Source organism: Cornus florida, unplaced genomic scaffold (assembly GCF_030987335.1).
Source record: "Cornus florida cultivar Cherokee Brave unplaced genomic scaffold, ASM3098733v1 CherokeeBrave_3.0.0_Hap2_Chr11, whole genome shotgun sequence".
NCBI lineage: Eukaryota > Viridiplantae > Streptophyta > Magnoliopsida > Cornales > Cornaceae > Cornus > Cornus florida.
In genome coordinates this window covers 36,854,569-36,870,827 of record NW_026775581.1, presented here as the reverse complement: position 1 = coordinate 36,870,827, position 16,259 = coordinate 36,854,569, and the positions used below count along the sequence as shown (strand labels likewise).

The following is a 16,259-nucleotide window of genomic DNA, read 5'->3' as shown; positions in this document are numbered from 1 at the left end:
TATGTACAAAATGGGAGGGAAGGGCGGTTGAGACTTGGGTTCCCACGTGGCTAATTGAACTACTCTATTTGTGCTAATTTTTCAACATCTGTCTCACCAATTATTCCACCCAAACCCCAATGGTGACGTCAAGATTTGCCGTCGTCTCCGAATAGCTTACGTCTGACTGACGTCTTCCGCTAGCACCCGCGTTTACTTTTTGCAGCTCTCTGACTATTTCACCAGAAAGCAAAGCGTAAGCACAATCCAACAAACTCACGGACCCTTTTCAGATTCCAGAAACCTTTCCATCGATTCCACTCTGGCTCTCACAATACAATACCCATTTGATTCGATCATGGCTTTACTGACACTCTAATCTCTAGCATCTGATTCATTTTCTATCTCAGAAACCCTAATTCCAATCCGTGTTGAATTTGTATAAAACAAGCTGCACGATCAGAATCGAAAAATGGCTGCGTCAGAAGTGGATAAAGCTAAGACTTGGGAGGAGGCTCTGAGGAAGATGGTCCCCGCCGGAGCCCCCTTGCCGGACGAAGACCAGCTCGACTTCTCGATTGCCATCGAGTACGAAGGTCCTCCGGTGCCCTACGATGTCCCCAAGGTCGATCCTCTCGACGTCGATTCCATTTCCATTCGGAGTTCTTCGATCGTATCGGTTTCCGATTACGGCTCTGCCGTTCCGGTCGTCGCGCCGGTTTTCCCCATCGGGAAGATTTCGAGGTTCAACAGAGTCCGGAACGGAGGTCTGAGTAGAGAATTGAGGAGTCCGTTGGAGGGCAGCCGGAGGTCGTCATCGTCGGTGTCGAGGACTCAATTGGAGCGAGAGGATTCTGATTGTGGCGGGAACGAAAGAGTTGAGGAGGAACTGTCTACTTCCGCTGCGTCCTTGGCGCAAGAGTCGAATCTTGTTTCTGCTTCGAGTTTCGACAGTTCCGATTGCAAACCAGTTGGGGAAGGAAGACGAGCGACTGTGGTAACTTTCATAACAGACACGGACAACGATGAGGACGAGTCCTTTTCGCCCCAATTGAGTGTAGCTGATGTAGCAGCTTCTTCGCCTGTTGAGGGTCCGAGTGAAGAGAAGGGGCTGCGGAAGAGAGGAATTTGCAGTAGGTGTGGGAAAGGGAATAGGTTGAAGGAGAGGGAGGCTTGTATTGTATGTGATGAAAGGTATTGTAGCAATTGTTTGCTCAAAGCTATGGGGTCTATGCCAGAAGGTCGAAAGTGTGTGGGCTGCATTGGGCAGCCCATAGACGAGTCGAAGCGGTCCAGATTGGGAAAATCATCGAGAATGTTGTCCAGGGTGTGCAGTCCTTTGGAGATTAAGCAGATTATGAAAGCTGAGAAGGAATGCTTGGCGAATCAGCTTCGGCCTGAACAGCTTGTTGTGAATGGGAGGCAGTTGCAGCAAGAAGAACTGGAGGAGATTTTGGGTTGCTCAATCCCACCTCAGAAGTTGAAGCCTGGGAGATACTGGTACGACAAGGATTCAGGACTTTGGGGGAAGGTGAAATTAGTGTTCCTTTCTTCTTCTTCTTCTGTTCTTTTTCCCAGTTTTGTTTCATTGGAGATGTTTCTAGTTTTATGTTTGGTTAGCTTTACTGGTTTTGTTTTTTTTTTTTTTTTTTTTTTTTTTTTTTTTTTTTTTTTTAATTTTTTTTTATCAGGAGGGAGAGAAGCCTGATAAAATTATTAGTTCAAAACTGAATGTTGGGGGTAAGCTCCGGCCAGATGCGAGTAATGGGAATACAAAAGTTTACATTAATGGCCGTGAAATCACAAAAATTGAGCTCAGATTATTGAAAGTAAGCTGTCTCTTCATGAAAATTCTATTGCATTAATTATATCTCTTCTTAAGAAACCTATGGTTGCACTTGCTATATATTTGTAGATGGTACAATATCACATGATTGTTAACAGCAGTGCTCTATAATCCATAAAATGATTGTTTATACTGCAGTTTTATCATTAAGAATGTATATCCAAAATTTTCCTATGGGAACAATCAGATTGAATAATGTTTTAGTTGACTCCACATCCCAATTCCATTGTAGGAGTAAGAATAAATTTGTTTAATGATATCCATAATGCAACAAAACATAGACCCATAAAGTCTTATGCATACTTACCAATTTATTTATTTTTTATTTACTTTTATCCATAAGGCAACACGTCATAGCAGGTTAAACAACCCATAACGTCTTGTGTATTTACCAATTTAGCAACACGTCATAGCAGGTTAAACAACCCATAACGTCTTGTGTATTTACCAATTTATGTTTCATTTGTTTTTATCATATTAAAAAAAAATAGAAAATATCAATATGGCCGAAACAATAAAATACTCACCCCCCAACACATACCACACACAAAACCGAGTTGGCATAAGTTTGGGCATGACCCAGGGTCTTGTATTAAATTCCTAGAGGCGTAAAAAACCTACATCTTTGGTTTACCTGATACTCTCATGATTTTGAGGTGATTATTTCAATCGAAAAAGAGCAACTAACAATATTTGGGCAAATGCTTTTATGCATACCTCTTTTGGTTGATCCACACCATACTCTATTCTCGTAAGATACACACTAGCTAACAGCCCACCTGGTGCTACCTCATAGGCACATTGGAAGTGTAGATAATTGTAACCATATGCATATAAAATGACAGCAATGGAATGCCAATCCTCGGGCTTTATTTGTAAAGTCTCTATTCCTTGGTAATCAAAGCCCAAAGATCTATGAATTAGCCCGTGCTTGACTAGCCAAGCAGACAAACGACCCTGCATCTGTTTTATGTCTCCTGCATTTTTATTTGTATAAGTATCCGATTAAGATGTTTTGATCATGTATTGTCCAAAATAATTAGTGTTAATACAAATACAACTTCCTAGAAATGACTCTGCTTTCTAAATCATACTTATGGATTTAAAGTTTATAAAAATTGCTGGTGGAATTGTTTGTGAACCTACTAGTAGTTCATAAAAAGTTGAATAAACACATGGCGTTACATATAAGTTGAAAGCTTAGAATCAATTAATATTAAGCCTTTTGACAATCATGCATTTAGTATTTTCCCCCAATTCTTTTAATACCGTTATTTTTTTTCTAAAAAAAGGCGATATATAAGCATAAATACCAAAACAAACATAACGGTATTAAAAGAATTGGGGGAAAATACTAAATGCATGATTGTCAAAAGGCTTAATATTAATTGATTCTAAGCTTCCAACTTATATTTGACGCCATGTGTTTATTCAACTTTTTATGAACTACTAGTAGGTTCACAAACAATTCCACCAGCAATTTTTATAAACTTTAAATCCATAAATCTATCAGGTGACTTATCTGTAGGTGTCAATCGATGATAGAATTGGATTACAAGACTCGGATTTCAAGAAGACAAATACTGTTTTCAATGGTTAGTAGGTCAATCTATAATTCATTGTGAAAATCATCAATGTTAAATAAGCTCAAATGTCTTAAAGAAACATTATTGCTTCGTTAGTAACAATAATTTTGATTGTTGCTTAAAATGTAGTATTAAAAGTATTACAAAAATAACTGCCAAGTTCCATTATACTTGTTCTTCATTTATTACAACATGAAGATGAAGTTGAAGCCTCTACATCATAGATGTCAGCAGGAGATGAATTACATCTTAAACATTATCAACCTGGACTAATTTTTTAAGAGGATGATCCCCTTGCTCCATAGGTTAGAGGAGAGAGAAGAACCATTGCTTGAAAGTGAGGACAAATCTGATTGGTTTGAGGATGACGTTGCAGAGAGTAGTACAGCTACTACTCAACAACCAGCTTCATCGTATCAGCTGCTCAGGCTCATAAGTCATAAGGATAACTAGAGTCCAACACCTAGGCAAAGAGATTATGATGAGGGTGATTTGGGTCCATTTCATGGTGATTATGACGATTATGGAGGTGTCAGAGATATGCATATGATGTTATCCCCATTTGATCACTTTCTATTACATCTTACTTATCAAAAATAAATAAATATATTTTTTTCCTAGTTGGTACTCACACACCCCCCTACAAGGAATTGTTTGCATCCAAGAGGAGTCGAACCTTAGACCTGGTGCTTCCTGAGGCACCAGGGCCAAGTGACTTACCCACTTGAGCCAACCCCTTGGATGTTTGACGTTTTTACATGCACTCACACAAACATGTATATATTATATAGAAAGGTATATTAAAGAAGCAAGAATGTCTGGATCACGTGGTCATCATCATCATCATCCTTGCCTTTGTCCCAAATAAACCGGGTTGGCCAATTCAGGAGCACGTGAGTCACTATAATTATCTATCTACATATACAATCCAGATCTATGTATGTACAAACATTCATGTATATATATGTCTTTTTCCTTAGGTATTTTGTATAGGAATTATTATTATCATCATGATTTGTTAGATTACAAAATTCTTGTTAGGAGCAAAGAAAATTAGTGTGTATTTCAAATATATCTCTTTTTTGTCATATCCTTGCCTTGTTCATGTCATATTTCGTAGGAAATATCATGTCATTCCCATGCCAGTATCCATGCTTCTATTTCTGATAGTTACATCATATACATTTTTTGTTCCTCGTATTAATTGAGATTTTCCTCGTATTAATTGAGACCTAAAGGTCTTGCTCCCATCTCTTGTTTTCAGAAACAAGGCTTGCATTCTGAAACAAGATTTCCATTCAATTAAAAATTTCATCACAGATTTGTTTTTTCAGCTTTTATCATTCCATTATTTTTTCTAGTTGTCCTATATATGTATGTGTATAGTATGCTCACTTATTTTGTTAGTTTGGTGTTTTATTATTCATTTATATCGGCAAATATCATGTCTGAAAGCTATTATGCAATTTGGCTGGTTCTTAAAAGCTAAATTACGTTTTGTACTGAATTGTGTGATTGTTTTTTCCTCTGTTCAAAGTTTGTATATGTTATGTTTCTAATTGGATTTCATACTTTAGGTGGCTAATCATTTATCAGTTATGATTCAGTTTTCTATATGCATTGGTGCTCTTCGTAACTTGATTTTTTCTCTCATCGACTTTCATTTCAGCTGGCCAAGGTACAGTGCCCACGAGATACTCATTTTTGGGTGTACGATGATGGAACATATGAAGAAGAAGGTCAAAATAACATAAAAGGCAACATATGGGGAAAGGTTCTCTCGTACCGTGAATAACAAATTATGCTTTTTGGCTCAAGTTTGACATCTCACCAAATGCTACAAAGTAATTTTTTAAACAGTTGCTGTTTTGGTTTTGGTAGGCAGGCGTCCACTCGTTTCATGTATTCATTATTTTCATTACCCGTACCACATGCAAATCCTCATGGCCCAAAAGAAGATTCAACCACTTTTTCATGTAGATCAGTGCCTGATTATTTAGATCCTGGAAGAGTTAAGAAACTTCTGTTGTTCGGGCTGGAGGGTTCTGGGACAAGCACTATCTTCAAACAGGTATGATTCATATTTTGCTACTGTTATTGGGTCTGATTCATAATATACATTTCTTACAAAAATATTTCAAATGTGCATTGCTTTTGGTGCTGCTGATAGGTATTGGTGTCTTGTTGTTGTCGTCTTTGTATTATATAAGGTGGTCCATGTGCGAATTTCTAGTGAATTTGGGTGTCCAATCCAAATCTGATATTCAAATCTCCAAATTTTGGTGGAATTTGAAAATCTGAATTTAAATATATATATATTTTTATTTTGGATGAAATTCACCAAGTTCAACTTTGGAAGATGGTAGGGCTGCAAACGAGCTGAGCCAAGCTGAGTAGGCATTTGTTTTGGCTTGATTGTGAAACAATATTGCTAGAGCTTGCTTCTAACCGACTGTTTGAGCTCGGCTTGGGAGCTTGTTTAATTAAACAAGCCAATCTTTAGCACACTGGTGGCCCAAACAAGTTGATAAAAACTGCCGGAGACACGGCAAAGGCGAAGAACATTACTGCCAAACAAACCGGGCCAAAACAAGTCACGAATAGCACCGATAAACCCTTAGCAACATTTCAGATGCTAAGCTAATACCCCAAAATAGGGGTCCGAACCTAGGAAGAGAAACTTGGCTCTAATACCATGTTGAAAAGCATAAAATGGAAGCGAAGAGATAAATAAAACAAGTAGAACACATAGATATTACGTGGTTCAGCCACTAGGGTCTACATCCACAGCACAAAGAGCCCAAAGGGCTACATCACTGTTATAATACTCTCTCAATTCATATACAAAACAATGGTGGAGGCTCCTTTATATAGGAGAAGAAATTATGAGAATGGAAAGAATTAGAAAATAGATTTTTCTCCACTAATTCCTTTATTAACACCAAATCTTCAATAATAGGAAACAACATCAATTACTGAAAGATTTTCCTCCACTGATTCCTCCATTAAATCTTATATAGTATAATAAAAATAAAAAAAACATATTTCCCATTTCCAAAACATAGAATGACACTAAAACTAATTAAACTTCAAAGAAAGCATTCTGTTTATTATTATTTTCCTTTGCTTTGTTTATGATTTCTGATTCTTCATCTTTATATACTCAATACTTTTTTTTTTTTTTGATAAGTAAAATGTATTAGAAAGCGTTCAAAAGGGGGAACGCGTCCCGAGATAACTTTATATACTCATACTTAATAAGTTCTAAACATTCTCGAACTTATACAAACTCAAAACAAAACATAATCATAGCCTGTTGTAAGAAGAAAAACCCAAAAAAATAAAGCACAAAGAAAACCCCATATCAATATATTGATCAGCAAACTGAAAGCAAGTACACAAGGAAAATTAGTCAACAATGTCATTCCCTTTACCAAACATATAAGTGACCTATTTATGTTGCTCGATTCCTAGAGATGCAAATTCTATCCACAAAACATAAACCATGGTGATAATCTGATTATCTTATAACAGCTCAACTTGGATTTTCATATATTGTTTAAACAAGTTTGTATTTCCTATGTATATTAGTGTATATATACAAACATAAAAGAAAGCTACGGAAGAACATATGCATGTATGACAAGGAGGAATTAGTACTTTAATGAGTCTAAGCTAATATGTATTTTAAAATCAAGTTTCAAATATTTCAGGGAAAAAAATGGGCTTTTGTTATAGTCTGGAAGATAGAGAAAAATAAAGAGAGAAAAGGGAATTAATGACTAATTTACTATAGAGATAAAGAGCAACATATACCCTTTGTCCTCTTGATCGATGGAGCATCAAAGCAAATCTCCCGGAGATGTCAAGTAGAAGAAGTGGAAATAGTCTACCGATCCCTAAAATGGAAAAGAAAAAACTTAAATCCTTGAGTATGATAAATTTCTTCAAAACTAGAAAATCCCAACTTTTCAAAAGTAAAAAATTCTAAATTTCTACAGAGAGATGGAGAGATGAAAGGAGAAATTTCTTCAAATCAGTAAGCATGAGAAATTTCTTCAAAAGTCAAAACCCTAACTTTGCAAAAGCAAAAAATTCTAAATTTCTACAGAAAGATATGAAAGATGAAGAGATAATATAGAAAATATGGAGAGATAAAAGGAGAAATATCTTTAAATCAGTAAGCATGAGAAATTTCTTCAAAAATACAAAACCTTTACTCTTCAAACTTGTTCGTAAACCTCTTATCGAGCTTTGTTTGTGAGCATGTTCATGAACAATTGAGTCGTGTCTAAAATATCTGTGTATCTTTAATATGTTTAAAATATCTCAGTATCTTTAATATGTATTACCTTTTTCTTCATTGAATAAATTGTCTTTTTGCTTCTTTTCTTGAAACAGGCCAAGTTCTTATATGGAAACAAGTTCACTCCTGAAGAGCTGCAGAACATTAAGCTTATGATTCAAAGTAACCTGTACAAATATCTCAGTATCTTGCTTGAGGGGCGAGAGCGTTTTGAAGAAGAGGCTTTGGTGGAAAGAAAGAATACTGTTTCAATTGCTGAAGAATCTGAGTCAGGTCTTAATTTTTAAGCTGACAATGCTGCTTTCTTTCAATGGAGTCCTAAATTCTTGTATACATCTTTAGTGTGACTTTATGTCTTCTGTTTTACCATTGTTAATTTGCTGGTGTTATCTTTGAGTTACAGCATTGGTGTTTGTAGTTTGTTTTCCCTAGTTACTCTTGGCCAAGACGGAGAGGATTAGAAGAGGTTGTCTTTTGATGGTATAGGTGCTATGCTGCTAAATATGCAATGGTTGATATGCAATTTAGAGTAGGGAGGACAATTTGTGAGAGCGAAAGAGATTTAATAGGCTCTAGATATACATGGATCAACTCTTTTTTACCACAAGGATTTAATGCTTTAGTCTTTCTAGAAGGAAGTTTTAGGTTTGTTTAACATATGAAAACAATATAAAGTTTAAATCTCTAGCATTCCTTTTTGACTATGGCGCCAAAAATTGGTAAACGGATGGTACCAATCAACCTTTTCATTGTGGAAAATCAATGAAGGATGGTTACTTTCGCTTTTGATCCTCGAACTATCTAGTGCTCAGTGACAACCATCGCATTGAGGTAACAATGGGAACTGTAAGGTCAGTAGGTTTTAGGTTGAAAATTTTTGTCGTCAAAGACATAGTGTCTGTAATATTGGTTTTTATTTTAGTTAGAATTTTGAATGTTAGTGACCTTTTGTCAAAGTGCAAAATTGAATTAAAGCATCGATTATCGAAGGCAAAAAGGTAACCTTCAAGTGCAAGGGTAAAAAGGAAAACTTGACACATATATGCACTCACCAATTAGGGTTCATGCATTCTTCAATTATGGTTTATAATTTCATGATTTAAAATCCTTTTTGATATGCATATTATGTTTTTGGAAACTGCTTAATTTGGAAAACCTAAGTATAGCAGTGTGTGGCATTTCTATCAATCAAAGGATCTGCCAAAGGCCATCGGACTAGCATCTATCGATCTAGCAATGCAAAATTTTAGTTTCCTTTTCAGATTAAGTTTTTAAGACCCTAAAGTTTTCATCAGTCTATGCTCTATATAAAGACCTCTAGTGTATAGAAAATCTAGTGCGTGCATCATATAGTTTCTCTAGAATGTACAGAGCTTACTGATTGCTAGGGTTTTTGGTGTGGTTCTCATTCACCATTCAGGACTGGGTTGTGCGTTTTGTGAGGACATTTCCAGGACTGGGAGTTGGAGGATGTCAATGGGCTTTTGGAGTTGCTTTACGATCAGGAGGTGGATAGCAAAGGGCCTGATTCCTGGATCTGGGTCTCGAAGGTGGTTCGATGTTCGCTCGTTCTATAGGGGGCTTTCGTATGTTCTGGGGCCTGCATCCCATGGAAGGCTGTTTGGCGCACCAAGGCCCCCCTTAAGTTGGCGTTTTTTGTTTGGACAATAGCTTTGGGGAGGATCCTAATGCTGGATAATCTGAGGAGGAGGAGACAGGTTATTGTCAATCGGTGTTGTATGTGCAAAGAGAGATGAAGAGACAGTAGATTATCTTCTTTTGCACTGCCTTGTTGATCGGTTGGTCAATTAACATCAACTTTCGCAATAGCACGAATCATTGTAAAATAGGGCTATTGGTCGGGTAAGTCGAACCACTGGGACTGTGCTAGTCTATGGCAACTTAAGTGTCTAGAATTGTTCTTAGAATGATAAGGGGTAATAAGGGTTTGTTTGATGGTCACTAAACTAGGAATTCAAATGTGCATCAAACAATAGTGACTTGCAAGAATTAGATGAGATAGAACAATAGAGAAGAGAATAGGGAAGAGACTCCACAACCATCAATAAGCATGCTAGGATATGATTTACTTAGGGGAATAACATATATGTATAACCATGGGATGCAACAACACAAATTATTACATTCCCTTCAAGAAATTTATGAAATCAATAGGTAAGAATAACCTATCAAAGCATTGCATGTTTTGGTTACCTAAACTAGGTTGTAACCTTAGACATACTCACTAAGCATAGAGTTATCAAGCTCTTAATCACATAGTAGAAGCACATGACATAGAATCCAAGAATAATCTATCAAAGGAAGATCCTAAGCAATAGATTATCAAATCTCCTAAATATCATGCCATTAACAACACTTCCATAAACTCCATTCCATTGTCACTATGAAAATGTAGCAATATAATCATAGGAGAAAAACCATCTAAGACAAGATATTTAACTCAAGATGATTATGTATAGATATTGAAATTCATTACATCAAATGAAGAGCTCTAGTGCATGGAAGGATTACATACATATATTAACCCCCAAATATAAATCAAAACAAAGCAAAGCTTACAAAATGGAGCTTCATCACCTCCCTAAAGGAGGTTTAGTTACCCATGGTGGCCCTAGATGAAGGAAGAAGCAAGGCTTTCCCCTCCATTTTCGAGCTTCCTCCTTGAAGCTTCAAGAACTCCTCCTCTTTGCTCTCTTCTCTCTCCAAAAATCTGATCCAAAAGTGAGATATGAGATTGTGTGGCTTTCCTCCCCTTATCTACCTCCAAAAAAGGCTCTCTCTCTCCTCCAAAAATATCCCCAACCACTCCATAAAGAGGGAGATAAAAAAATGAGGAAAATAAGGTGCAAGTGGCTGAATTCCGAAGGGCATTCTGCCTAAATTTCGAGTGCTCGAAATAGGGCCTCGAGCACTCAAAAATGGAGCAGATTGCTCCATGCTTGCCTTGCTTCGCCCGGACCTACTTTGGTAAAACAGCCATAATTTTGCGCTCCGAACTCCGAATGATGAACCGTTTGAAGATTTGGAAAGCTAATTCAGAGCTCTAAAAACTTTATGTTTTGGTGGAGATCCAATTCTCAAGTCTGGTTGGTCGAAATTGAAGAGAAAGACAGAAATTCATTGCTGCCAGGCAGTTCTGAGCACCTCTGATAAGAAGATCATAACTCTCTGCTCCAAACTCCGAATGACGAACCGCTTGAAGATTTGGAAAGCTGATTCAGAGCTCTAAATATGTCATGTTATGAGGGAAGTCCAGTTCTCGAGTTTTCAAGGTCAAAATGGCGAGCAAAGTCCAGGTTCCACTGTTGCCAGAAATTCAGCATTGTGACCTTTGATGTTCAAAACTCCACAAAGCATCCTTCTTGCTTCTTTTTGGCCAATGAACCTGAAAATATGCAAAAACGTGCATATGAAGGTAATCTACATAATTAAACAAACAATGGACTTAAATAATGCAATTAAGGGCGCTTGAATATGCAATATTCGGCGTTTATCACACCCCCAAACTTACATTTTGCTAGTCCCTTAGCAAAACCAAAATGAATACTTCAATGAAAATACAACCATGGGCATGCTACTACAAAAATATCATCCATGGTGAAACGAAGTGCAAACATAGCTCAAATACAATTTGAAACAACAAAGAACTGGAGATGGGGTCATTGGGAAGACTACCTTGCATATATGAAACATTGATACTAAACACATTTCAACATGTATGTATCAACATCATAGACTATATAAATAACTCAATTATCATCTCTTGAATGGAAATCAACTCTAACTTCAGTGAAAGTGAATTGGATTCTCAACATGCGGCTTTTACTTTCTTTTCCAATTCTAAAGCACAAGTTTTCAAATCATTGAATTCCCCTTTAAATGAGGTCCCTAAGGCATGATTTTATTTACAAGACAACTTTTGTTGCTTGTTGACAATTTATTGTAACTCAGAAGTGAAACATAAGATGGTTGTGCAATGCTGAAGTCCCTTAAGCTTTCTAACCAACCTATGTAGCAAGCGTTAGGCCAACAACTCCCAAACCAGATGGCTTTAGGGTGTTAAGTGTAGAGACACTCCAAAGGGCTTAATAGCTCAAGTTGGAAAGGCTACGAACTCCAACGAACCATGTTTATTACAAATTTTTTTGAATGACCGTGCAATGTTTAAGTCCTTTAAGCTTTCTAACCAACCCTTGTAGCGAGCGTTAGGCCAACAACTCCCAAACCAGATGGCTTTAGGGTGCTAAGTGTAGAGACACTCCAAAGGGCTTAATAGCTCAAGTTGGAAAGGCTACGAACGTCAACCGGTCATTATTTTCTTTCTTTCTCAGTTTTTTTTTTTTTTTTTTTTTCAAAATACATGCCAAAGGTTCCATCTATCAGGTTCATCAAATCAAATTAACTAGGCCAAGGTCAAGGTCAATCAAGTTGCATGCCTCACAGTTAAGTTTCTACTGTGCATCTGTGCATTGTGAAGCTTAAAAGAGTGTCAAATCCAGCGAGAATCTAATTGAGACATTTATACAGACTAATTTGAATCCACATAATCATTTCAACTCAAATTTTTCTTTATTTTCAAAAATGTCAATTGCTTCTATACACCAAGTATTAAACATATGCTTCGTCTCCGACAAGTGTCAAGTTATACTATCATTGCTTAGCAAAAATGCAAAACCAAAAATGCATAAATGCACCCCCAAACTTGAATAACACAGTGTCCTCAATGTGTGAAGACAAGCATACCAAAAAAAAAAAAAAGCAAAGGGGGGAAAAGAACAATAATACCAAGTGGAGTGACGACGACGTAGATGTGCAGCCATGTGAGTGCGCAACGGCGTCCCCCAAACTTGGACAGGAAGACCTGTCAAAACACAACTAAAATACGCAGATAAATGCATAGGTCTCGGAAAAAAAAAAAAAAAAAAAAAAACGAGAACAGAAAAAAAATAGTACTAACGTGGATTTTAATGAAAGATAGAAAGCTATATAATTTTTTATTTTTATTTTTAAGACAGCATGTATGTGTGTGCCGAGGGGTTTGTTTGTGGGTGGCATGCTGCAATATAACATGCATGGTTTGCATGGTTGATGGAGGTTGGGTTGCATGGAGAGGTTGGTTGGTTTGTGGTTGATGGCCGAGAGAGTGAAGGGTGGGTTGGTTGAGTGTGGGCTGGGTTGGTGAGGATTTGTGGGTGGCTTGGTGGGGTTGGTTGTGGGTTGAGGAGAGCTCGGCATGGTGGGGAGGAGGAGGGTTGGTGGTGAGGTGAGGGTGATGTTGAAGGAGGTTGAGAGTGATGGTTGAGGTGGTTTGGTTGAGAGGGTGGTGGGCATGTAGTGATGGAAGCCGAGAGGGTGGGGGTGGTGTTGGTGATGTGGGTGTGTTGCCGAGAGGTGTAGAGGTGGTTACACGGTGGTTGTGGAATGCATGGGAGGAAGTTGGTTTCATGGTGCTGCATGGTGGAGAGGGAAGATGCCGAGAGAGAGAGGGTTGGGGCATGGAGTTGGAGGCCTCGGATTGATGGTGGTAAGAATTTCGAGCACTCGAAATGGGTTCTTCGAGTGCTCGAAGGACATGCAGTGAGTGAGGGAGGGAAGCTGCATGGTGGTCGTGTTCTTGAGGGTGGGTATGCATGGAGGCATGCATGGGGTGGCTGCGTGGGCTCGGGATTGAGTGAGTTGGGTTTGTGAGATTGAGGTTGTAAGGTTGAGGGGTGAGGTTGGTTGGTTTTGAATGTGACCGAGAGTGGGAAGGGAAGATGGTTGCTGGGTTGGAGGTTGGTGTGTGGGTTGCCGTGAGGGATGAGGAAGAGATGGGTTGAGGATGATGCCGAGAGGAATGGTAGTTGCGAGCACTCAGCAGCTTTGGGTTTCAGCTTCGAGCACTCGAAATCCAGTCTTCGAGTGCTCGAAATCATGGCAGTAGCTGCGAGATGTTGGGCTGAAAATTTGGAGCAATCTAAATGGGAAGCTAGAGTGCTCTAAATGAAGGCAGTGAGCTTGGGATTGATGGTTCACATTTAGAGCACTCCAAATGGGAGCTAGAGTGCTCTAAATGAAGGCAGTAGGCTCATGTTGGGGCTGAAATTGGATGGTAGCAGCGAGCACTTGAAATGAGAGATAGAGTGCTCGGAAATGAGGCAGTGAGCTCATTAGGCAACATGGAGATGGAATTTGCAATGTGAGCAACATTATGCAAACTAGATGGAAAATTTTTTTGCAACTGCTGCACCTGATGCCAAGGAATACATAGATGGATTTTCAGACCTTGCATGCATTATTCCAAACCAATGCATGGATGGAAATCAAGAACTTGGCAACTTCATGCAATGCATGGAAAATTTGGAAAATGCTTCAAACTGTGCAAATTTTTTTTACAGCATGGAAATTTTTTTTAAATTTTCAAATTCAGTCCATTCCAATGCATGGGTGGAATTTGGTCTCTTCAAATGCATGGATGAATGTAGGAAAATTTTTTAACCTTGCAAATTCATTCCATTCCAAAGTATGGATGAAAAATTTTGAAAACTTTTCAACTTCGTTCTAATGCATGGACAATTTTCAAACTTTTGAACTTCAATCCATTCTAATGCAAGGAAGGAAAATTGTCAAACTCTACACTTCATTGCAATGCATGGAAAATTTAGAAAATTTTCAAATTGTGCAAATTTTCTTTTCAATGAGTGCATGGATGATTTCAAGAAGATTTCCCAACTTTTGCAATCTCACACAATGCATGGATGATTTTGAGAAATTTTTCAAACTTTGGAACACCTCTTCAATGCATGGATGAGATTAAGAACATTTCAACAATGCATTGAAGATGAGAGGTTATGCATGTGAGTGCCATGTCGAAAGTCCGAGAAAATTGCCTGATAGAGCCGGAAACTTCCGGGAATGAAAACAAGAGTTGAGAAGGTCTAAGAAGCCGGTCTAAAATTGTGGAACACAACTGAAGAGCATTCCAGGAAAATCAAATTTTTGGCTTTTCGAAACCATTTCCCAGAAAATTTCAAGGCTCAGGCAATTGAAAGGAGGGGAGATTGGAAATTGAAAGAATTGCTTCCCATGAGTGCTAAAGTTAACGTCGATAGCTAGACGCACCGAGATCAGGTTAGTCCTTATCACCCTATACCATGTCTCTCTAGAGAGTCATGTTGCCCCAAATAGGATAATTCTTTTAAAAGCGGAGGAGGAAGAGCTTGAAGACAAAAGTGGAAAAGAGGTAACGGAAAGACCTCAACCTACTCTTCATCCTCAATGAAGAACTTTGGATTATGAGGCTTATTTGGATTATGGGAAGATGGATTAGGTGAGGGTGCACCAAGCAAAGACTGATGAAGTGTCATATTGAGCACGGGAATGCTCGACAAGTTATCCTTCAGACTTTCAACATCCTCCTCACACTTATCCGGCGGTTCGGGCTCAACAGCCTGAGATAACTCAAGTGAGGGAATGGGATGAGATACAAGCTCCCAAGAGGGGTGCATTTGATGTTGCCCAAGGAAGAGAATGAATAGGTGGAGGAATTTCAAACAAAGAATTTACCTCCAGAATAGAATTGTCAACATCAAAATCCTCATAATTGAAATGAGCTAAGCAAGCTTTTAGAGGATCCTCCATTAAAGGAGGTGCATCAAGCAAGGGATTATGTAGGGGCTGTGCTGGATTTTTATAGAATACAATCTCATCATCATTAATTTCCTCATTTTGAACCACAAATTCTTCAATTTTTTGTGTGGCTACAATTTGATCTTCACCCACTATTTCTTCATTTTCACATGCGGTAACCACTTGAACATTCTCGTGATGAAAATTACTAGAAGTAAACTCATCATTCATAGAATTCTCTTTTGGATTGACCACAAGTTCAATTGGAAATTCTTCTTCCTTTTCCTGATTTAGAACATCAACCATTTGTTGAATTTGGGCTATTTGGTCATCTAAATCAACTCTAGATTGGGAATGAGAATAGGCGGTGGATTGCATGCTAACAATGTCATCCAACATTTGCTTGTTGGACTCCATCATTTGCGTATGCATAGACTCTATCATTTGTTCGTTGGCAACTATTAACTCATCCAATGGAGACGGTAGAAAAGGAGAAGAAGAGGGCTGGAAATAATGATCATTGGGTTGAAAATTGGAGTGAAAATGTTGCCCAAGAGATTGTGGGGCGGAATTTCCTATGTCAAGCCACAAGAAGTTTTGATGATCTCTTGAACCCGAGTTATAACGATTGAAGTATGGATCACTACCCGGTTCAGAGAAATTTGCATTTGGTTGCTCTAGATAGAAATCCGAGAATTGTCTCGTTGGAAGACAATCTCTTGTATGATGTGTATTACTAGAGCAAAAAGCACAAAACGCATGTGGTGTGTAGAATTGAGTTGGGAGATAATTATTCTCCATCTAGGAGTAATTCAACAACACACAAAGCAATCAACACAACACTTCATCACCATAACCTCCACATATGATATTCCCTCTCTCCTCAATTATCAAGACAAAAATTAAATTGGCC

General features: G+C 38.1%; 1 protein-coding gene across 1 annotated transcript in view; it reads left to right on the top strand.

Moving 5' to 3' along the window:
• Positions 1-210: 210 nt before the first annotated feature.
• The window catches only part of LOC132285395 (extra-large guanine nucleotide-binding protein 3-like), a 38,226-nt gene continuing 22,177 nt past the window's right edge, over positions 211-16,259 (top strand). The window contains exons 1-5 of the mRNA XM_059787572.1: positions 211-1,510; positions 1,671-1,808; positions 5,081-5,185; positions 5,297-5,482; positions 7,813-7,990. Of these exons, the coding sequence (XP_059643555.1) occupies positions 452-1,510; positions 1,671-1,808; positions 5,081-5,185; positions 5,297-5,482; positions 7,813-7,990 (1,666 nt within the window). The 5' untranslated portion in view covers positions 211-451. The remainder of the gene's footprint in view (positions 1,511-1,670; positions 1,809-5,080; positions 5,186-5,296; positions 5,483-7,812; positions 7,991-16,259) is intronic.